The sequence below is a fragment of the Vanacampus margaritifer genome, chromosome 12, assembly GCF_051991255.1.
Source record: "Vanacampus margaritifer isolate UIUO_Vmar chromosome 12, RoL_Vmar_1.0, whole genome shotgun sequence".
In the NCBI taxonomy this organism is placed as follows: domain Eukaryota; kingdom Metazoa; phylum Chordata; class Actinopteri; order Syngnathiformes; family Syngnathidae; genus Vanacampus; species Vanacampus margaritifer.
This window is the reverse complement of record NC_135443.1, coordinates 12455106-12478486: the sequence shown is the minus strand read 5'-3', so window position 1 is coordinate 12478486 and position 23381 is coordinate 12455106. Positions and strand designations below refer to the sequence as shown.

General features: G+C 39.9%; 1 protein-coding gene across 1 annotated transcript in view; it reads left to right on the top strand.

Moving 5' to 3' along the window:
• The first annotated feature begins 755 nt into the window (after positions 1-755).
• ptk7b (protein tyrosine kinase 7b) overlaps positions 756-23381 on the top strand; it is a 63827-nt gene continuing 41201 nt past the window's right edge. Inside the window, exon 1 of the mRNA XM_077582833.1 lies at positions 756-1302. Coding sequence (XP_077438959.1) covers positions 1206-1302 — 97 coding nt within the window. The 5' untranslated portion in view covers positions 756-1205. The remainder of the gene's footprint in view (positions 1303-23381) is intronic.

The following is a 23381-nucleotide window of genomic DNA, read 5'->3' as shown; positions in this document are numbered from 1 at the left end:
CAAAAAACGTTTTCCTCCCATGTGACTTTTAGCATGTACAATAGGCACATAAAATGATGAATCTGATTGGTTAATTCTGAACACATGCACATCATTGTTAGAAGCGCTTATGCATGCGCTGGTATAACCACATTATCTCAGTTGTTTATTTTTACATCTGAAAAGTAAACGATGTGGTGGCATGGACACAGTGTAAAATTGTGATAACATCAGCCTTACAGTCAAGGGGTTCTGGGTTTGAATCTAGGAAGAATACAAGTACCCCGCCTTCTTTTTCACGTTCCAAAAACATCCATGCTAGGTTGGCATACCAGCAGGTGGCAATGTTGTCTCGTTTTTTGTAAGGGCCGGTACCGGAAGTTGTAACAACAAATAAATGCCAAGTAAACATCCAAAATACTTACAAACGCGTGAATGATTGGTGTATTACTTTCGAATTACAATTACTATTTTTGGCAACGTGGCGGGGGAGGCAGGAGTAGAAGTGAACTAATATAACTGATTTATAAGTCGTCGTATTATAGTAAAATTTATAAGGGTACGCGATTTTTTTACAAAACGGTATAAGTTTGAGTTTTGTAATAAAACATGTCCAATTTGTGTAAAATGTTAGTGATTAACTTAGGCATATTTAATTGTAATTAACGGTCAAACATAAGCTTAATTGAACGTTTATTTTGAAAATCCCTACAGGAAAAGGAGTATATCAATATTGCGAGTTTCACTCACTTGTACAAACACAATCACTAGGCGAGTGGGAGGAAGCCAACTTGGAAACAACGCGAACGGGACGGAGCGAAACAAACTCCCTCTCGGGGAAGACTCGAGCGGCTTGGTGGTCGGCGTCTCTGGACCGGGCAGGAGGGAACGCCGGCTTGTAATGAAACACCACTGAATGAGTAAATAGCCGCTCTCCGTTACTAGAACTTTTTAGGTTCGCTTGAAAAACTTTCGGCGCGTCTTCAGTCAAGTGCGCTCCTTGTGTGCTCTTTTTGTCCGGCCTGGGAAGCGAGCGACCTGTCCCCGCATGCCTTCTTCCCGCTAGTCAACCTCAACGTCCAGGTGAACTCTATAAAGTCCGGATCCAACGGGGACCACAGCAGGCAACGGCGGTTATTTGACCCTCACGGATCGCTTTGACGCCAGTCACGGTTCACGACTCTGGAGAGAAGCACCAGGGAGCTGCCGAGCTCCAGGATCAGGACATGGATCTAACAACAGAGGCCGAGAATCGACGGTGGGAGGGCGGGAGAAGACTCCGAACAGACCCGCTGTACGTCCTCGGTATCATCTGTTTACAAGGTTGGTACATTAACTTAATACCACTGGATTATACACTTTCCTTGCACAAACTAATATGAATTAAAACGAAAAATAGAGTTACCTGTCTTCAAACTTTGCTCTCTCGGTGCTTTAAAGCATCGTTTCCCAACCTTTATTGAGCTAACGTTAAAAAGATTTTGTTTGTGTGTATGTGTGTACTGTGTACGGAAAGTGGATAGACATAGGCTAGGTTGGCCATTTTGTTATTTAATGGAAAAACTACCATTTTATTTTTCTGCCTCAGCCTCACTATACTTTGCTTAGGTAGAAATATTTAGTAGATACATAATTTCCGTGCCAAATTAATAAAGTTGAGTGATGTTGATATCCACTGATGTGCTACAGCAAACTGATTGGAAATCACTGCTTTAAGGTGTTGCAGTGTTCCCCTATGATTCGCTACTATATTCACCGATTTGCAGATTGTGTTTGGACTCTATTCTCAGTTATTCGCTGGAAAGTTCACTCAATATTGCTGTTTTTGGGCTCAGACAAGAGTCCTGTCTTATTTATCTTGCTTTGTTGTCATCTTGCAGCATATTGCAGCCAAGGAACTATGTCGAAGTGAGCTGTGGAGTTTCATGTTGGGCTTTGTGCCACAAGATTTTAAAACACTGTGCGGTTACATTGACAATAGGTTAGCGCAATATAAAACTAATACTTAAAACAAGAGAACAGCATATTCCTTTGCTTTTATTCCTCTTCAACGCATGAAATCAGTATCTCACTCCAATTTAATGTAAATTTTACTGTAATTTGTTGGGGGAGGGGTGTCTGCGCTCCCCCACTCTGTAGTGAATCCTTATTCCGTCAAAATGGCCAATTATCTCACTCGCGTGCCTTAATGGAATTCTGATTTGTCCAAAGTCGAACACGCCATCTCAGGTAGAAGAAAGTGGAAAAGGCTGTCGTCACGTCGGACTGGTTGTTTTTTACGGTTGCGATTATAAGCATGGAAATGCAGGATGAGAGCAGGCATCCACGCATCACTGAGTGCAGCCTCACAGTGACTTAAATGTATTCCCTGTGCTTATTTTGCGTGCTCTCACAACACACCGGAGACGCCATTTCTCATGATCAAATTCGGTGTATGCGTGATGGAAGTGTCTCAGACTTTATGAGTGCCATTCATAATGCAGGTACGATCGTATGGCCTTGATGCGTCGGCTTCCTTGCTTGTAATAAAAGAAGTGAATACGATTTTTCCCATCAAATGCTAATAACTGCTTATTGTATCAAAATGGTCACTTTTAACAGAACCCCGCATGAGCGTCAAACACGGCGCTTCACACTTTGCATTTGCAAAATGGCTGAGTGTCCTCTTAAGTTAAAGTATGCCTGTCGCCCCCCGCCATCCTCCTCAGGGTGCCCACTTTGGGATGAATGTGAGCTCTGTGTGCGGGGGAGCCGGCGGCTGTTTACAAGATGCATGAATAGAGTCAAGCCAGGTACCGTCGTGACATCTAGGGGGGCTATGCCCATTTTATGAACGTCCTATTTAATTTATTTTTTAATCTTTTTAAATCTTAGGAGCATAAATGGCATCATCGTTGGCCACAAAACACATGCCACATTTCTAGTCAGTTGTGTGGTTTACGCACATATTGCAGTGAGTCCGAAACGTAGATCTGCTATCTACGCTTCACCCCTTTTCACCTATCCGTTACTCCTGCACTCCTCTTTATGTCATCATGATGTCCTGTTTAAATCAAATTTTCCAACCATAGGTACTTATTTTATGAATAGATGCGCCAGATATCCACCTTTGTGTCTCCACATTGAACTTTCTGCCCGCATTTCCGTTTGCTCCAAATTAATATCGAGCCTCTTTTATACAGAGATCTTGCAACAATGACTTACCAAAGCCGTAACAAAGAGTCCAGAATTTATCTGCTATTGCTTATTACATGGAAGTGGAATATTGGCCCAAGTAGAGATGGGTGAGTACCGATACCCGGTCTTATTTCAAGGCATCGGTACTCACGACAGTGGTTGTGCAATTAATCAAATTTCAATTTTTACACTCCACAATTACAAAATCAGCATAATCGAGAGAAAAAAAAAAGATTATTAATTTGAGTTGTTTAAATGTATGCATTGGCACCTTTTTTGAAATTTTAGAATAACTAATTAAATAAATTTTGTTTCATCCAAAAGGAACTTGCATAGTTTTTATAGTGTTTCAAAGAAATTTATTTATCTTAATTATTACGTTTAAACATTTTCTTGTTTTGCACCCAAAAATAAATGATCGTCCAAATTGTGATTTAAATTACCAAAATAATTGTGATTCATATTTTCTTCATAATCGAGCAGCCCTAGAATGATGCCAGTATCATCGGCTCTTTTGTGACTGTTTTGCGATCAGAACTAGAAATTACAAGAATAGAAAATTGCCTTTTTTTTCATGCAATTAATAAGGAAAAATGCCTAGGTCTTTCTTTAAAATTATATGTCATGTAGTATTGTCTATTATTTGTATATTTAAAATGAAAATTTGCAACGAGGTAGGGGCACTAAGCGTAAAGAAAAATGCTGATGCAAATGCCCTTTTTAATGTTATGAGATGATCATTTTTAAATCTATCACGTGAGACTTTACAGCTTATTATGTTGCAGAGGATTGTACTTGATGTAAAACGGATATGATGTGCTTCTCCTTATGATGATATTGTGTAATTCGAGCAAAAACGGCACAACAAATTGCTGTCTTGCTGCTGCTTGTTTCGTGGTCAACCTGCACTCCAAAATGGAACTCGCTTAAATCGCGCTTTATCCGAGGCAGGGATCAGCGTTCTAGTGAGGCGGGCGAGTTCCACTTGAGGACCTGAGCGTGACAACAAAACAAAGAGCGTAACAGAAAGAACCCGCTGAATAGATGTGAATAATAAGATCTGCTTGTGCATATCGCAACGTTTGCACGGAATGTGAGGATGGGGGGAGGAATTCTGAAGGTCTGGGCCGGCTCGTGTTTCTGGTCATTTATCACCAGTGTTTATTCGGGTTGAGATGAAACCTTTTTTGAACTTGTGAGTCAACTTCTTTTCACGCGGCAGATACGCATGTGCAGCGTGCACTCACCCCATTATGACGGATTCGCTCCCAGGGGAGGATCCTCTTGCACCCGCTCTAATCACGATGGCCCGCTTTCTCAGATTTGGGTTTCTTGTCATTTTGAAACCGATGCGTGCCTGTCTCCTGTTTGCCGTCCTCTTCCCTCCAGTCTGTGACCTTGAACTCAATCCAGGTCTTCGGTCTTTAAGGATGTTGAGCTTGGTTAAGTGAGTTTCTTTTCAAGGAGTAATGGAGCCTGAAAGGCGGCACAGTGTGTGTCCTCAACCTTTAATCAAACATGCCTCCATTTGAGACCCGAGTTTGAACGGGCAGTAATGCTCGCATCTTGCCTTCATTTGATGCTCAAAAAGGTCGTTTACGACCACACAAGGCACACTCACAGCAAGGTAAACATTCAGATTCAAAGAGACGAGTTTGCGTATTTCTGGCCTGATAGTTTTTTTTTTCTTACACACCTTAAAAAAATAATCAGTGCTTAATTTTTGGAGCATTTTCCTTTCCTTTTCAAAGTTGGTGGACTCATAAAAAGAAATGGATGCGTGCATGCGTGGTGGTTAATCTTTTCCAAGCTGTACAATTCCTGGCACATTATTTTGCGTAAGATCAAATCTCTGCGGCAAAGAAAGCCTCAGTTCATGATGGCTTTTGCTCTCAGCGGGCAACAAAAGCCAACAAAATGAGTGCAACGGCCAAGCGGCTCGCTTTAAATGATGATTACTGCACCTAATGACCCGTGTGGGTGTGTGAGAAAATGTACGCTCTGGATTTTTTGTGCTGGCTCTGGATCCTGTGGTTGTGATTAAAGTCGGGGCCTTGTAGAGCGCTCCTTCCTATGCGGTTGCGGGTCTCTTTGGCTCTGTTGTTGCCAGTCTTGTCTGGAAGGATCTGTGTTGTTTATTGACTCGGTGCCTGCTTGCAGCCCTGTCTCCTGTCTGACTTGCACCCTCCACCTCAGCCGTCTTTGTAGTGCTGTTTAATGTTCTCCGCTGTAGCTATTTATTTTTCTTCTAGCTTGCTGTTACTACATTTCCTATTCCTTCCAGCCGTGATTGTACGCCATCATCTTCATAATTCAGCAAAGTCCTAAAAAACGCTTTTCTTCTTACTGCCGAGAAGCAAACGGTCTCAAATGTAAACTTTTTTTTTTTCTTCATTAGAGATAATGGCAACACAAGTCCTTACAAGCTATATCACGGTTTATCATTCGCAGCCCTACTATTTCATTTTTTTTAAGCTATTATTATTTTTATTTTTTATTTTTTAAGGGTTCTTACGGTATGCTTAATATGTGTGTAATTCCCTCACTAGAAGATGAACAGACTATTCGTCTAGAATCAGATCTCTTGGCCAAGTATGTAAAAACACACAATTAATTTATCTTCACACTCAGTCACAACCCGTCTGAGAAACACACAAAAAAAAACTGACCAACAGAGGGTCACAGAACGGGAAGCCTGGCGGCTCACTAATTAGCGCCTACATGTCTAGTCAAGAGATGAGGAGGGTGGTGGTTCACTGCAACAAACTAGCAGCAGCGTATCAAGCGTGTGGGAGTATGTCCAAAAATGAGATCGGTTGAATGGTCACATTTTGCTGCTGTCTTTTTACTCCACTGTCACTGCTAATGAAATATTGTTTATGGTTAAATCTTATCTGATTTAGTGACTACTGATTCAATACAGAGAGTTGTAAGACACTTTTGCTAATCCACACTGGCCACCAACCATTCCTACCATAACATATACAACCACCGTGTTGATGCTTGTTGTTGACGTTCTTGCTGTTCTGCGTAAATTAGGTGTCTCAGCTGTAATGGTTAGTGAATATAGATAATGGTAAAACATTCCCCCATCTGGTGTTAAGGGGTGGGAATTTTTGACTGTCTCACGATTCCATTCAGATTTTTGGGTCTGCGATTCCATTCAGAATCGATTTCTGCTTCAATTTTATAGATGTGCAAAGAATCGTCATGATCTACTCCAGTCTGACTCGCTAATGCTAATTAGCGTGTTACTCGCGGCACTTTTATCACTCAAAAGACCGGCTATTCATATAAAACGCTTCAAGAATGTATACAGAAAAGCATCTTCACAATACTCACTGGCATATGCTCTTCCTACGTTGAAAAAAACCCTCCCAACTTTTATTGGCATAACTTGATCGTAACTTTTTCCTTCTACTCTCTACTGTGGCTACAACTTAACAGTGTATCAGAACGCATGGAACCACACTGCCCCTAAGTGGCCAAATCGTGTACAACATGAACAGCATTCCTAATATAGGCACAAACAAACATTGGGGAAGACAGTATAAAATAATTTCAATAAAATCGATTTTAGGACATTTAAAATCCATTCTGAATCGAGCTAAATGAAAATCTATTATTATGAGAATCCATTTTATTTTAATTTTTTGGCACACCCCTACTACTACTGTTGTGAATCGGCAGTTTTGTAATGTGAATTGTTGTTGGCCTATACACGATTCTGAAAATTCTCTTTGGAGAGGTTTTTGATTGACCACTGCTTGCAATTTTTTTGTGTTCAAATACATTCACCGTGGGTTTCAATAAGTGTGTGTTTTTATCATCTCGATATTGCGGATATTCACCATTCAGGGTGGATATGGCATATATACCCTTAATAAATGCCAGAGAGGTATTTGTTCAGCAGCATTTCAATTATTGTGGTTGTATATTGAGTAGTGTTTGTAACATTTTGTTTTGTGTAGCTGATTAAGGTTACCAAAACATCAAAAATGGCTCTCTCAGTACAATGCCATGCATTTCTACAAAACTGCAAAATTCATCCACAATCGATAAATAAGCGTAGTGTTACATTAATAGCAATCTGACAGTGTCAATCAAAATCGTTTGTCAGATGTTTCAGGAATCTCCTCACACCACACGTTTTCCCCTCATTTGGCCTCCTCGGCTGCAAGTCGTCATCCACACTCAAGCTGACCAGATAACCTCTTCTTCACAGAGGGAACTTGAGCTACGCTTGGCATGCGATCTGTAGCTTTTGTCTACAAGCTCCACATTACGTCTACTACTCTGTGGTTGCTTGGGTTTTTCTTCTCTTCTTCATGGATTCTGTGGCTCTAAGTGTAGCCTTGTACATTTTCCTTAGTTCACGCTCTGGTGGTTTGTCTTGGCTAAGCATAAAATAAAAAGTTGCACATTTTCATATAATCATTTTCGTGCATAACAAAGTGACCTAGGACCAAAGACAAAGACACAAAGCTAAGCTCTGTATTTTCTCTCATAATGTTATCAGAGGCAGTCTCTGCCATAGAAACGCCTAATCTGCTGTTTCTGGACAATTTCGCCACTATTATAGATAACATCATATCAGGTTCTCTTTAGACACGATTACCACTGATGTTTTTACTAGTTTGACCCCCCTCCGGATATCACGCACTGCCGTAAATCTTTACGACAACGCCTTCCTGCAGGGCAGGTGTGAGTCTCCTCACAGTGCAACACAATTCTTGTTTTGTTCCCGCGCCGACGCCAAGCATGCCGCGGCACCGCCGTTGCATTCAAATGCTCCAGATCCAAACGTGCAGGAATGCTGAATTTGGCGCCCGACCATCAGAGGGTAGGAATAAAGGACAGCAGGAGAAGAGAAAGGCGTCTGGCTGTCATTGCATAATCCCGGCAGCCATTAACTCTTTGTGTGCCGAGGCTGAATGAACTCATCATAGCAACGGGCCACAGGCAGAGTGACACCGGAGCACCTCTCAATCGGGCCCGCCACACCAGCAGATTTAAACCGAGTGAAAAGGCCACTGGTGTTTCATTGGAAGGACCTTCAACTTTGTTTGATCTCCAAGTGCACAGGGTCAAGCGGCTAACCACTGGCCCGGGGGGGTATTTGTGTTTAGCGATGTGTCTGTTGCATGTGCCACATTGACAGATAAATTGAGGGCAGCTTCTGCGAGTGAAGATGTGATGAAGTTGTACTTCACTCTAGTTTCAAACAGCTGCAGCTCCAATTCTGACCAGAATATAGAGATCCAGAACACATTACTCCTGTCCTGAAGATTTTACACAGATTTTAGCTCCCAGTCAGCGGAAAAAAAAAAAAAAAAGTATTAAAGTTATGCTACTCTATAAATCACTGAAAGGTTTAGATCCCGAACATTAAATCAATGCTAATACTAGAATGAGTGCAATTTCTGCAGAAAGATAAATTATGTGAAAATTACAAAGTATTATTTGTGAAATAATTTGACAATGATTAGTAGTCAATATTGCATTTGTACTAAAGAGTGGTCCGAATCCAAATAACATATGTGGGAATGCTGAAAAGCATAAACCCAGTAGGGCTATGAGGTCTGTGGACCCGGGTCAATTAGTGGAGGCCAGATTTGCAAGCAAATCTGGTGAAGCAGCATTTAGCTGTTATGCTGCACACAAATGGAATATGCTGCCAACAGATGCAAAGTCAGCTACAAGTGTAAATGATTACAAATCCAAGTCAGCTTGCCGACGTCACATGACTAAACTCAGGAAACGGGTGAACCATGAGTGGTCGTTACATGAGCCCTGAGCAACTGTGATGTCATTTCCAGTCAACTCAGACTCCACAAACACAACAGTGCTTTGTTTAGACTAGTGGGGCTGCATTAAGCTTTTTATTGTAAAAATGTTTTTGGGTTGACTTCCCTTTTGAGTTAGGTATGATCTTGTTTAGACGTATACTTCTCCCGACTCTCATGAAGCTTGCATGTTTTCTTGCATTTAGAAAAAGCTTTTTATGTTTGATCTTATTCCTATGCATGTCACCAATTTAGCTCAGTTTTTGCAGTTGATTGGCACTCGTGGTATATGGTACCAATTATTCAAAGATGAAGAGCAGTTAAATACTATAATAATGACATGAAAGTGTCATGAGTTGACTGCACAGCTTAGTTTGGGTGCCAGCAGGGTCTTTCACTCTTGGTTTTACCATCACAGGTAGTCGGGGTGTGAATAAATGATTTCATGCTCACTCACTCATTTTGAATATCAACCGAGTTCCAGAGTGCAGCTGTTTTTTTTAAAGACCTTTTATATCTTTTTAGGTCACTTGTCTTTGTTGGACTCGCCTTGAAAAGCGACGCTTGTCTCAGTCCGTTGCCCTGCGAGAGTAAGACATGGAACAGCTCAGCGTATTTTGATAAAAATCAACTAGCTCACATTTCTACTGCGCCTTGATGTGATTTTATGTTCAACGTCTCTTCTGAAACGGCTGTTAGGGAGAGAAAACAAAGGCCTGCTTTGGTTTTGTACTTCAGCCTTTGCTGGCTGGAGCGTTTTAAGTCTTTGAACAAAACACTACAGTTGGTCTGAATTATTGTTTGTGTGTGTGTGGGGGGGGGGGCTTGTGGGAAACCTTGCCTTTATACTATTTACAGCTTAAAAGTCCCAACATTCTGTTAAACTGCTTACATTCTTGTGGTTTGATTTTCCCTGAGCCCTCCCACCCCATTTCCTCATTACAAAATACATTCATCTTAATCGTGGTTGCACCTTTCGAGTTTCCTTGCACAAATCAGTGTGTGCAATGACTCTTAAATTAACATGAAGTTAATACTGTACATGATCATAATGACGATACATACTTATACTAATTAGTGCACAGTACTTCAGGCTTAATAGTGGTTGCGATCACCGAGACACATGTATTTAATGGATTGCCTCGTTTAATTGGCCAAGTTTAAGCCGTTGTGCTTCTGGCCATTATACGTATCTGCAGCATTGGCACATTATGTCCAGCATTGTTCTCTATTTGTCAAAAGTAATTACTACAGCAGAGAAAGAAGCTCATTAGCCACCGTGTTATTTCTTTTTTGTGCTTTTAATTCTGTGCAACAAGCTCCCTGGCCTCATCCTCTACTCGCACTATGGCACGTCTTGCACTCTGTTTCACCTTCCACAGCTTCCATTCAATTTGTTCGCTCTAGCTTCACAAACCATGCCATGGAGTGGATCTCTTTAAACATTGGCCCACTTTCGGCTTTACGGAATTTACGCCTCCCTCGGAGTGTGTGTTAAGTTCTGGCACATCGAAAGCAGATGCCTGGTGTTTTTTGGGGCACTTTCTGGCCGCTTTCATATCCAAACTCATCGTCTTTTGCTTCCAAATGAGCGCTCATTGTATATGCATTCAGCTGAATCCTACAGAACAAGGAAAACTAATTCATGTTGCTTCGTTTGGGGATTTTTTTTTTTCTTTAAAAAAAAAATCTGTTATGATTGCCCATCTTGCATACAAAGGTGCTTCCTGTTTGTCTTGCATTCTTCTCTCCATCCTTTTTCACTTCTGTAGCCAAAATAATGGAAATGTACAATTTACATAATGCTTATACAAATTGTTATTGTATGTACTATGGATATCGTTTTATGCAAAAGTGCTACCAACTAGTCAGTTTCTTGGTTATCATGAATATTTAGAAAGGTTCTGTTTTTTTGTGTGTGTTTTTTTGACTGCTTTTTGAGGCATACAAGTGAATACTTCCATGAAGGAAAATATTGCTGTGTGGTCCCAAAAGCTGTTTTTAAAAGGATGACCTTCTGCCCTGCCAAGTTTTGGAGTTATCATGTGGCATCCTGATGCAAAAGAACTTCCTTGAACTAAGTCGAGGTGTGTCAATGCAGTGCTTTGCCGTGGTCGTTATCTGTAGACTAGGGCTGGGTGATATGGCCAAAAAATTAAATCTATCTCTATCTCTATCTCTCTATCTCTATCTCTATCTCTCTCTCTCTCTCTCTCTCTCTCTCTCTTTCTCTCTTTCTCTTTCTCTCTCTCTTTCTCTCTCTCTCTCTCTCTCTCTCTCTCTTTCTTTCACTTTTTGTCATTCTGGACGATTAGGAATTTTAATCTAAATTATAAACCCAACAAACATGTTTTTAACTCTTTGACTGCCAGACGTTTTCAGAAAAGGGATGCCGTGGGTGCCAGCCGATTTAAGCATTTTTACTGATCTTTCAAGGTCCATAGAAAATTATGTGTTTGGACTATGGAAACACATATACTACCAAATGAAAGATTGGACTCTCATCTTTCATCAGAAAAAAAAGTTTGTTTCTACCTTATTCCGTTTTTCAGTAATCAACAATAGAAAATGGTTAGTTTCACCTCTGTTTTGAAACAAACGTCTTTTAACGTCTTTGGCACTCCTCCATAGGATTTTACTAAACGTTATTTAACATTTTTGGCAGTTTTCATTTATTAAAAAATATTTTTTGTGAAAAATGTTCAGACAACAATTATGTACTGTATACTCATTTTAAATAATTTTTAACGTAAATTTAACATTCATAGCTTGTGCTTAAATGCCACAATTGCATAGCTTGCAAACACATCCGGTATTCTGCATTTTGTGCAAAATTACAACTCACAATCGCGTTTGGATAAACAGAACTTCAGATTAACAATTTTTAATAATCCAGAAGAAGAAAAGACTTTATTTATGTCAATGGAATTCGATTTTTAAAATGACCACTTAATCAAATGAATTCAATTAATGCTCAACGTGACTGTAGACAATTATAAATCCCATTTTTAGGGGTCAATTATGCCCTGATTTTCGCTATTTAGGATTAATCAATAAATATTTGCACATCAGATGGCACTGGATTTATTATTATTTTTATTAGATTGTGTTCATCATCATAAGCCTATTTTTGGTGATGCATTAAATCCTTATGTTTCATCAGTAGCACCAGGTTAAATTCCTGCAGTGGACAAACATAATACAATGGAGTGGTCTGTGCAGGTGCTGGAGCTCAGGACAACATTTCCTGTCGTTATCAGTTGAGGTGATGAAAGATGCTAAAGTGTTGTGTCTGACATGAATGCTCCCTGGTTGCCCCTCCTGGCTCAGATAGCACAGGAAGTATCGATATTGTTGTGCATGTTTTTTCCCCATGTTACGTCACAGCGGATGGGGATCTCCATCAGGTCCTCTTTGTTCCACACGCTTCGGTTTTCACCATCCCCGTGTACTTTCATCCAGGTCCAAGTCTAGTCAAAAGGCCATAGCATCGACTTCCTCAGTGTGAACCATGTGGCCAGAGGTCTCTGGTCTATGTGTGTGTGTGTGTGTGGTCAGAATGTAAGGCACAAGCTGTGGTCTCCCAGTGGGTCTGGCTGACAGCAGGCGCAGGAGATGGCGGCTGTGTGTTTTGCTGTTGGCTTCCTGCGGTACAGATGGGAGCTCAAAACCGGCGGACACACAGAGCCCTCACTGCCTCAGGAATAAAAAAATGTCAATGCACACTGACACCATGCAGGGTAGAATCTTGTGTATGTGTGTGTGGCTTTAGCATTTGTTGGCTTTGGTGTGTGTGGCCACAGCAGAGCAGTTGGCGGTAAGGTGGTCAGTGTAGTTCACTGTGTGTAGAAACCTAAATGTTTAGTATACGCTCTGGACAATTTAATCACTTAGATGTAATTTAGAGTAATGGTGGTTGCTAAATTGCTTTAATCTAAAAAAAAAAAATCTGTCATTTTCTTGCCTGCACAAAAAAATGACAAGTGGAGTTTTACAAAATTTCTCAGACAGTGGTGCATTCAAGAGTGTTAATAGATTTGTTCTCAAGCTATTTTCAACACTTTAAAAATGGTTAAAGTGTAAAAATCATCCATGCCCCTGGTCGATTTTTTTTGAATAGCTCGCATGCAATGGCATGAATTAATCATTCCATCCCACAAAATGCGTGGCATATTTCCTAAGGTTTCTTTCTTTGTAGTCAATTTTGCGGGTGCTCAGTGCAATTTTTGTGAGCCGCTCCACATAACATGTTTGTTATTATGTTGTACTGCGTGAGGTTTTGCGCCACAATTATTTGCTATTTGCCCTTCTTAGTCATTATGGATTTGTCTTATTCTGCCTTTTGTGCATGTTCCTCCTAGTTTGTCATCTCTCGTAAATCTAAGAAAAGGCTATGTTAAAACCCCCCTAACTTCAGCAACCACAGGGTCTTCATCTTAAATCGAGGTCAGGTGACATATGAGCCCCCGGGTGCAAATCTAGCTTGCTCACGTTTCCTTTCTCTCTTTTTTTTCCGTCCTCCTTGGCACTTTTCTGAAGATTTACATCGGTGGTGGCGTGCTACTAAGGGGATACATGATTACCGTACCCGTAAATGGCAGGGCTGCCGCAGCAACTTTTCCGTTAAATTTGGTTTCCCGCATAGAAGACAAAGTTTTTTAGCTGCAGTTGATTTTTTTGGGGGGGAGGGGCAAAGATGACTTTTGTGGCACATTTGGTGATAATAATATAGTTACATTAATGACTTCAACTTGAACTTTAAGCATCTTTATCAAGAGCACTTGTCACGTTAATAACCGGATGCTTTTCCATCTATTATGCGTGAATGTCCAAATGTGGTCGCAACGGTTATTGTAATAATCAATTAATATGATGATTATTTTTTTCAATTAATCAATGAATCGGATTACAAAAACACTACTTTGAATTTCCATTCCTTTATTCAAAAGCAGGATATTATTTCAAATTGAAAGTGCAGAAAATGTACAATGTACATGTTGAATAGAAAAAGTTGCAAAAATGCTGATCACTGTTTTTCAAAGTAAACAAATATTGGCAAAAACAAAGATAATCCAACTGCTTTCGTGGAGGATTACAGGAATCTGAGAATATTTACTGTGGAGAGGCTGAAATGCCAAGGATTTGAGTTAACCATTTAGACCACCTGGCTTAACTAGAAATTAATTGATTATCACAATAATTGTTGATTACTTTGATAATCATCACTTTGTCAATCAGTTGTTGCATTTCTAATGGTTCTGAGGAGCGGTTTCACGAGGTATATTTTTATGATGGCCTTGTGCATTCGTTTATTTTCAAAATAAAAATTAACACCCAAAGTACATCACTATTGCCGGAATCCGATAGTGTTTGATCTGATAGCTTTTCTTTGTCGTCACTCTATCTTAAAGTTACCGTCACTTGAGTCATCATTACACTCATATTTCCTAAAATTGATCAAATGGTGAAAGTCCACATTCGCCCTAGAGTGAAGTTATACTTTTATGTGATTCCTAGAAAAGCCCGCCTGGACACAACTTGACAAGACATCTGTATTTTATGAGGCTATTAACGATTTAGGCGAGCAGTACTATTCGTAGACCTAAATCAATGTTTCTCATCTCTTCCAAGTAAAAGAGTGGATGTCCTGCAGCTTTTCCTCCTTTTGTTTGATCTTCTTTTCTGGCACAGTTACTCTTTCCATAACGCTGAACTTGTTCAAAAGGCATTAAACATGAGTGGGCTCCCTTGTGCACGTAAATGGTGGGAGCCATTTACAGAATATGTTGCCAGACACCAGACCGGAGCCTCACACAGCTGTGGGCCTCAAACACCCGGCAGTAAACACTTTTTTCCTTTTACAGATGTGTTCATTGGAATCCTTTGGGTCCCTCTAATGTGTTTGGATTGATTTAAGGCAATATGCTGTACCTTATTTTGTTTGCTACTTAATAACGGAATGGAAAACCAAGGAACTACTACGACGACTACTTTTTTGGCAAAGTGTCTTGGACATCCACCATAGGAAAACCATGGGGGATACTATGGATTTATAGTCATCCAACCGTCCGCCACTGCAAAGATTTTTTTTCATGTGTAGTTCGGTTGTATTTGGTTTATGTTAAAATTTGGGGGAGTTGCTGTTTTTTTAAATCTCAGCATGAGCCAAAAAATGTTATGCCTTTTTGTTGTCATAAAATCAATGTCAATTCAAAAGACACTGTTGCACCTTCGTCGTGTGTGTTGTCCTGTATCATGAACAATCTGAGGACCCCCCTGATGAGATACAATGCGGTCCAATGTGTAAGTGCTTTAAAAAATATAGATTGTGGTTTGGCTCCATGCAGATATTGGAAATGTTAGTATAAAGTAGACAGTATTTGATTATGCCCCATAATCTCAGGCATGATTTACGGTGGTTTGGGCAGCTGGAGGACATCAAGACCATGAAGGAGCAAAGTGAGGTTACAAGGTCAGAGAGAAGTCGAGGTCAACCCCCCCCCCCCCCGCAAGGCTCAAAAATGCCCTCTCAGATTTCAGTGCAGATGGACAGGCTTCAACTTGACTTAAGACCAGTCTACACCAGGAAATGTGTGCTTCCAAGTAGATCTTTGCCAACACGTATACATCCTATCACTTTTGACAGATCCTGGTCCAAGCAAAGATATACATACATACAGCAGAACCTTGTTTTTTTTTCTCCCAGGAGAAGGCCGCATTCCATTTGTGTATGTATTCCTGTAGAAACAACTGTGTCAGCAAAAAACTAACTGACCTCAAGCTAAATTATTTACCATACGACTGTGTGGAAAATCATCTGTTTATCTCCTTAAAAAAAAAAAGCATTTGGACTCTATTCTCTGCCAGCAACATATCCCAGGAACTTTTTGTCCTCGACTTGCTCTCCTCTGTGGTGCTGTCTCTCATTAACTTGAGCCTGGGTGAAGTCATTAGTCATTCTGATGTGCTTTCTCTTTGAAAAGCAGTTTTTGATGCAGCATTGGATCCCATTCATTGACTTTTTTTACGACCCACTTTTGACATTAAACACAATTAAATAAATGCGCAGTAAAATGTTGTTGTGTGAGAATGGAAAGCCACATGTGTGGATTTTTCAGTTTCCTATGAAATCATTCACTTAATAGATTTGTGGGGACTGGATGATCATCTTATTTTTTAATCAACAACATACTGAGTTTAATGTCGTTTGGTCAATTTGTAACTGTTATCTCAAATTAAAAATCTATACTCAATTTGAAAAATATATATTCATGCTATATATCATCATATACTATAATGGAGTTTTTATTCAGTTCATATTTCAAATCTAATCAGTGGTAAAATTGTAGTTGAGGGCTATTATTTTTAGATTTTCTCTAAGCCAGCTGCAGTATGCTCGACTTAATGCAGTGAGTCAGTGTTGAGTGTTCCTCGTCATTTTTTTCTAGTTGTATGCCTGCAAGGCAAACTTTGTGTGATCCTGTTCCTGCGGTGTGTCTGATGTCCCTTCAAGGTCTGTTTGTGAACGAGGGCTGCTTTTAGGTGGCTAGCTTCTGAGGGTCAGCCCAAGATGTGTAGCGGGATGATTCCTCAGCAAGTATAGGAGCAGGGAACAAGTGGTTCTTGTTAGGAGTAAGCCGGAGAGAAAATAGGTGTAATTGAATGTCAAGCCATATGCTTCTTATTTCGTGAAAATGTGTCTTTGCTTTAGATCAGGTTAAATAGCTGTGCCAGACTGCTCGCTTCATTCCACGCACAAAGGACTGTTTTCAGCATTTTATGATGGCGTTTTAAAAGGACCATTTAGAGCGATTTAATGATCGACTTTCACTGATTTCGGTTTGACCAGCTTGAATATAGATGCTTTGTTTTAGTTTTTTCACCGCTCCTCATATTTTACTCAATACGTTGTTGAGTCATCATACTATGATGAACATGGTGAATTAATGAAGAGGAATGAATGTTCATGTGATTTGGACGTTGAATGATCTTGGTTGGTGTTGCACTGGGTCATCCACTAAACTAAGGCACAATAACAGGTTACCCATGTTTCAGTTGTTAATTCCATGCTCTGACAAATCTTTGCTAGTACAGTCATTTTGCTTTTTAGTCTCCATGGTGACAACCAGATGCCTGTAAGAAATTTAGACGTTAAAGCTCAAGTAAGGATTTTCGGTTGGTCAACGCTCAAAAAACATGCAGAGTGACATATTTTACTATCTTTACCCTTATCAAATCACTATGTCATTTTACCCCAAAAATGTTTGCTAGTTTCTTGTTCTATGGAGGTGGATTGTTGTGGGGGCAAAACTGTTTTTATAATTCAAGTTCATGTGAGACCTAGAATAGCTCCAAACAGAGTGGAAAATCATTTTTGGGGGTTTCAGTTGCTCTTTGTTCGTATATGCTCAAATCCAAATATCTTGATCCACAGCTGTGACTGTCAGTCTTCTTTCTAGCCTGCATGTCAAACATATTGGACAGAGTTAAAAACTTTGATCAAAGGCCACGACTTGTGTTTTAACCTCGGGTCCTGAAACACTGGGGCCTCTCAATGACATGACCTCTCGGTCTTAAACCAGGCAAATCTGCTTCTTAAAGGGTCATTACCTGATTATCCCCATCGTGTAATTTCACACAGGAAACTCCATCTTAACCAGCCACAAGATGGCTGTGTGTTAAATACGGGTTTTAAATCTGGCAAATTGTCACTTTTCTTGCGGACAGAGTATTCTCGTTCAACATCTGTTAATGACAAAAAAGCTCATGTGCTATTGCTCTATTATTTGTCGAACAGCAAAGGAAAATACATTTTTGTTTAGAGTAAGCTTTTTCAACCGCTTTTACTGTATGTGTGAAACACATACTTGACTGTCTTATCATATACAATGGGGAAAAAAAGAAGAAACATTAGATGAATACATTTTTTTTATATATATATTAACCCAGAAAACCTAATATTAGCTTTGACTGATCTTAGTAATTCATTTAGTGCAACCTGAATTTTTTAACGTCATGTAGACTAATTTCTTATGGTGAAGTAAACCAATTATTTCAAGAGGTTGGTCCAAAAGAAATTATTAAACCGTTTGCTTTTATTTTAAATAGGCCTTTGTAAAGGCACAAAATGTTTTAATAGGTGGGAAAAAAATATTTGTTGTCCTTTTCAAACATTGAGACTAGTCAAATCAGTTTTAATCTGTGGGGGGGAGCATTTACCGGTAATTGAATTTGATATGTTGTAATGACGTGGTCGACGACTGGTGACATCTGCCTCGTAGTTAAGAGCTCGTAGGTTCAAATCCAGCCTCTGGGCTTCCTGTGTGGAGTCCTCCCATGCTTGCACGGATTTCTAGTACTCTGGTTTCTTGTATTCCAAAATTGTGCAATCAAAGAAATTAGTTTACATGAAGGTAAAAATGTGACAAATTACTACAATTTCTACAAGTTACTGCATATTAATACTCCTACGATCCAATCATCGACCTGTGGGTATCAAGTTGGTCTTCTGGGCGAAATATATGGATCTAACACTGTTTTAAAAGGTAACCAATCGATAGATACTAGCGAATAACATTGTATTTGAGAATGGCAGATTTATGGATGTTTGTGTATTTTTTTTAGCACTTTTAATGACCTGTCTGTGACATCGTCACCTCACGCTGGCTGTTCCAGACTTGAGAGGACAAGCAAATGATGGACATGGTGTTCTTTCGTAGTGCTAAATCGTCAACTGTATTTATCAGGCCTTTGCAAACAGAACATTGTCCTCTTTAGGGGAAACGTTTTTGAAAAACTCAAAGAAAAAAGTATCATTGGTTGTTTTAACGTATCCTAAAGCTCAAAATCTCCAAATCAGACAGCAACTTAATGTTGCTGCATTTGAAGACAGAGGTGTGAAATGGGGAGAAGGCAGAAAAACAGGTTTGGGTGATAAATAGCGGTTTAGAAAGTGTCTCCTTTCTGAAAGAGGATTGGGCTTTGTCTTGAAATGTGAGCAGACTCCTCTGCAGCCACCGCCAGCTTCTCAGGGTGTCTGACTTTCACAGTCCAGGCAGCCAGAGGAAGAAAGAGAGGGGTGGAGAGAGGGGAGACAGATTTATGTTACACTGGGATGCCTCTGGCTAGTGCACAGGAGTTAAAAGACTTCAGTAGTTCTAGCTGTCTGTTGATGGGCATTATTATTTTATTAAAACTAGCATAGCACACACAAACAAATCAATCACTTAATATTGCAACTAATGTGATGCATGAAATTTACCACAACATTGTCACTGTGTTTGCCATGTCTACACTTTCCATTGGCTGGATCAACCAGAAAGTAAATATTGCTGACGTCAAGCCACAACCTTGCACCTCCAAAATAGTCACTTTTCAGGAGACCCCAAAAATGACATGTTTGTTCAAACATACACCCTCAGAGAAAGTAAGCCATTTTCAATAGTTTAGATTGGTAGATAATGTGTAAAAATCTATAGATTTTTTTTTAAAAATACGATTTTTTTCCCCCAAATGATCACTTATGAGGTTCTAACCCGATGACAGCGATATATAGATAGGAAATAGAATTTGGAATTCTGAAGGATTGCATGTGCAGTATCACACGTCACTTTTTATGGGTCATAGAGTTCACGTTAATGCACCCCAATGGCCCATTGGTACAGTTCCGGCTGTGGCAACAGCTGCTCTGTATCACAACACCTCCTTAATAAAATAAAATACTCCCTTAAGAATAGAGGGGAGTGAAACCGAGTGCTCCAGTTCTAATTTCCTTGCAGAAAGCCTTCAGGATTATCATGTGTATTAGGTGATGGATTCACATGTATGTCACTAGTGGATTGGAATAACTGGTATAGAGATTGTTTCAAGTTGCCCTGTGTTGACAAAATTGTTGGTACACTACCATTAAGAAAAAAGAAGGGTGGAAATGTTCACTTGGGGATAGAACGATTATCGGCCTGGACACCGCAACTGCCTTAAAAAAAAATGTGACGGCCAATAAGAGATCATTTATTTATTTATTTGTTAAGTGCTGACTTGAGAGAACTAATTATTTACATTTTCACTGGAGCGAGATACTGCTGACTGCTGATACTGCTGCACTGAGAACTCTGTACATCTTTCGTTTTTGTTGGAAATCAAAGCAAAAATAAGTGGAAGTTGAACATTTGTTTACTGTAGAAACCTTTAGGGAGTTATTTACTTTTTCAAGTTTTCATTAAACTTTTTAAGACACGCTGATGCTTCTGGGAGCTCCCTGAACAATTTGTTAGAATTTTAAAGCACAAATGTCATTTAAGATAAAAAAATAAATACCGGTAAATGACTAAATAAATAAATAAACCCTTTTGCACTTTTTGTCAATCTGAAAATGTGTTTAATGAAGGTATGCTTGAAAACATTTCAACTTAGTTCAGAGTTGATTTATTTATTTATTTTATTATCCTTTTTTAACGCCTATACTTCACAAAATATAAATGCAAGTTAGCTTGTCTCATAATCTAAAGGTTAAGGGTTGTTTTTTTTCTGGTCTTGGATAGCATCGCATTTTCCTTGGGAAACCAGGGAGATCTGGAAGCCATTCAGAGCTGTTGCGCAAGGTACGGCTGTGATTCCTACTGTGCGTGTTGTTAAAATCAGCTGTGAGGTCACAAGATAGAAGAGATTCACAAGACTTTGATCAACCACTGACGCAAACAGAAACTGCGAAACTTGAGTCCCCCCAGTCCAATGAAAAGCACAAGAAACTTACAGAACCTCATAGAATTGTGGCAATGAGACTCATTGACTCACTAATACTCAATCAATCAATCAACACAGTTTTCAGATGCATTTCACACTTAATCCTATGCTCATGAGATAGAGCTTCTTCCTGACAATTACGTTTGTTCTTACATGAAGGATAAAGACTAAATGCACTTTCTGGTCTGCATTTAGATGTTTGCTGGTACAGTCTCAAAAAATTTGCTGAGTCCCATCGTTCTACAGGGGTGCTCAGTAATTAAACAATGTTATTAGTGAATAGCAAAGCAATTGCTCTCTTTTGCTAGATAGAGGTATATTGGGTATGTCATACATGCTGCCCAGCCCTCTCTGAGTGAGTTGTTAACCGTAGTCATGTAGACAAGGCTTTGTAGAACAACTGTAGAGAGCTCATTTGAAAGGAGGTGGGAGGGTGGAACTGTTGTATCTTACTGATGGACGACGAAGCGAGCGCGCCTCATCACATCTTACTCCACTACAAAAGGAGGCTGCGGTGTACATACAAATGAATCCGTGACAGACGTTTTCGTGACTCACTACCCTCACAGTTCATGCACATTTCAAACATCGTCGCGAGTCGCTTAAGAAGAGTTCAAGCTAGCCAGACAGACTTCTTCGTCAACCCCCACCCGCTTTCCTTCCCCCATTACCCCCCTCAGCCTAAATCCTGGGAAAAGCAAAACACTGTTCATTCTGTATGCACAACCCTCATGAGATGTGGGTGTAAAGCAGGAAGTAATTAGTTCAAATTATTGCGCCGTAATCATAAAAACTAGGGCTGTACACTAGCATAGTTGCTTAACTAGGCTTCTCGTCATGTAATTATTGTTTATAGTGGTTTGTTGTTCCCGGTCAGAGAGAAGGGCAACGATGGAATGTTCTGGGTTTACAACCAACCTGAATAATTTAAATGTTTCATGACTGACATTCACTGGTTTCATTACCTGCTACATGCGTGTTGTGACAGGTCATTCCAAACGCTATCATATGCGACATGCTCGATAGGTTAGCTGATGACAGGCGCAGTCTGCTGTTGATGCCACATGAGTGTGACCCCACGTCTTGTTCACAAGTACCTGGGGGGAAGTGGGTCCTAATTGCCGGGGGAAATGGGAAGTCTTTGCTGGGTGGTTTCTATTGTAGATAAGGCAATTAACTCGACTCCTTTCATCTGGAATGCTCCTCGATAAAGAGACATTGGGGATGGGACCAAGCAACATTCCACTGCAGTGCCAAAATGTGTGTGCGCTATGGGTTCGAAGGTTTGTTATTGGGACGCCGCGGATGTCTCGATTGGGCCAGGCTCATTGAAAGAGTCTTTCAGTTCTTCAGTGCTGTCAAGGCCAATACGTTTTGTCATTACTGTGCTTCTGTCAAGCGATTTAATAAACATGTGAGACTTCTATTGTTTGATCTGTGTGAATGTATCTTCATTGTTCCCAAAATATGTCTTACTGTCTTAATTTTTTGTCATGCGTGCCTTTGAATGTGATGAGGTTAAGTTGGGCCTCGATCTCAAACATTAAGAAAAAGATTAGTTTACTATCACAAACACCAGAGAACAATCTCTGAGCTCTTTGTTACTTTGAAAGGGGTAGATTGTGTGTGTCCACATCACTGGCAGAGGGTCGTCCCGGCCACTGAACCTGGCCAGCAGAACAACAGGACACCTGAGGAGGAGATGAGATCCCGCTCTGTGAAGTTCTGCAGCCAAGCATTTACGATTTGCCCCTCAGCATGTCTGCGTTCCAGTGGAGTGGAAAGCGGGTCTTCTCCCACCCTGAAGACCACACTGTAGAAAAAACAAGACACAAATGAATTCAACTTTTTTTTAAATTCTCTTTTCATTTAGCTGCGCTAAGCCATTACTCCCAAATCTTAATTTTCATCAGCAAGCATAACAAGTTGTTAATTAGCGTTGTTGTTTATCTTTTCTTTCTCATTGTCATCTACATTTAATTAAAGCATCAGACTTCTGAAAGGATGGGAGGGTGAAGCAGTGCTCATATTTGGTGAATGCATTGTACTGTGTTTCTGTGACCTACTTTTTCATTAACTAGTGTACCCTGCAGGCATTTTGCATTAATTCTGGAACGATGTTTGCATATAATTGCAATACCTATTACTGTGTTTAAAAAGTTCTATGAAAGGGTTTTTTGTATTCTTTTTCTATATAGAGCAGAAGCAGTTTAATCTGACACTGTAAAATGTGTGTGTGCGCGTTTAATCCCCCCCAAAAACTTTCAGAACCTGAAATGCATGGCCACTTAGAAACTCTTATTGTATGGCCAGATAAGATTTCTATTTTACCTTCTTTCTTTGCTTTCTTTTTTGCATCATCACCTTCTTAAAACAATTGCCTATGTCAATTTTTTCACACACAACCCCCGCCCCCAGACACACACAATTTGCACACAAAAATAAAATAAAAATGAACCCAATACATTTATATTTATTAAGAATTTCATTCCAGGGTCATAATTGATTGATGTTATTTGTCATTATGAATATCTTTTTGAGCATTATCATAAGACGACCCAACAGTATCTTAACTCTCAGTTTGGTGTGGGACATATGTTGGATTTGGAATAGGTTGGGATGCTTGTAGATATTGTAGGACTTTCACAAACTAATCTTTTTGTTATCGATTATCCTATGGATTATTCCATCAATTAC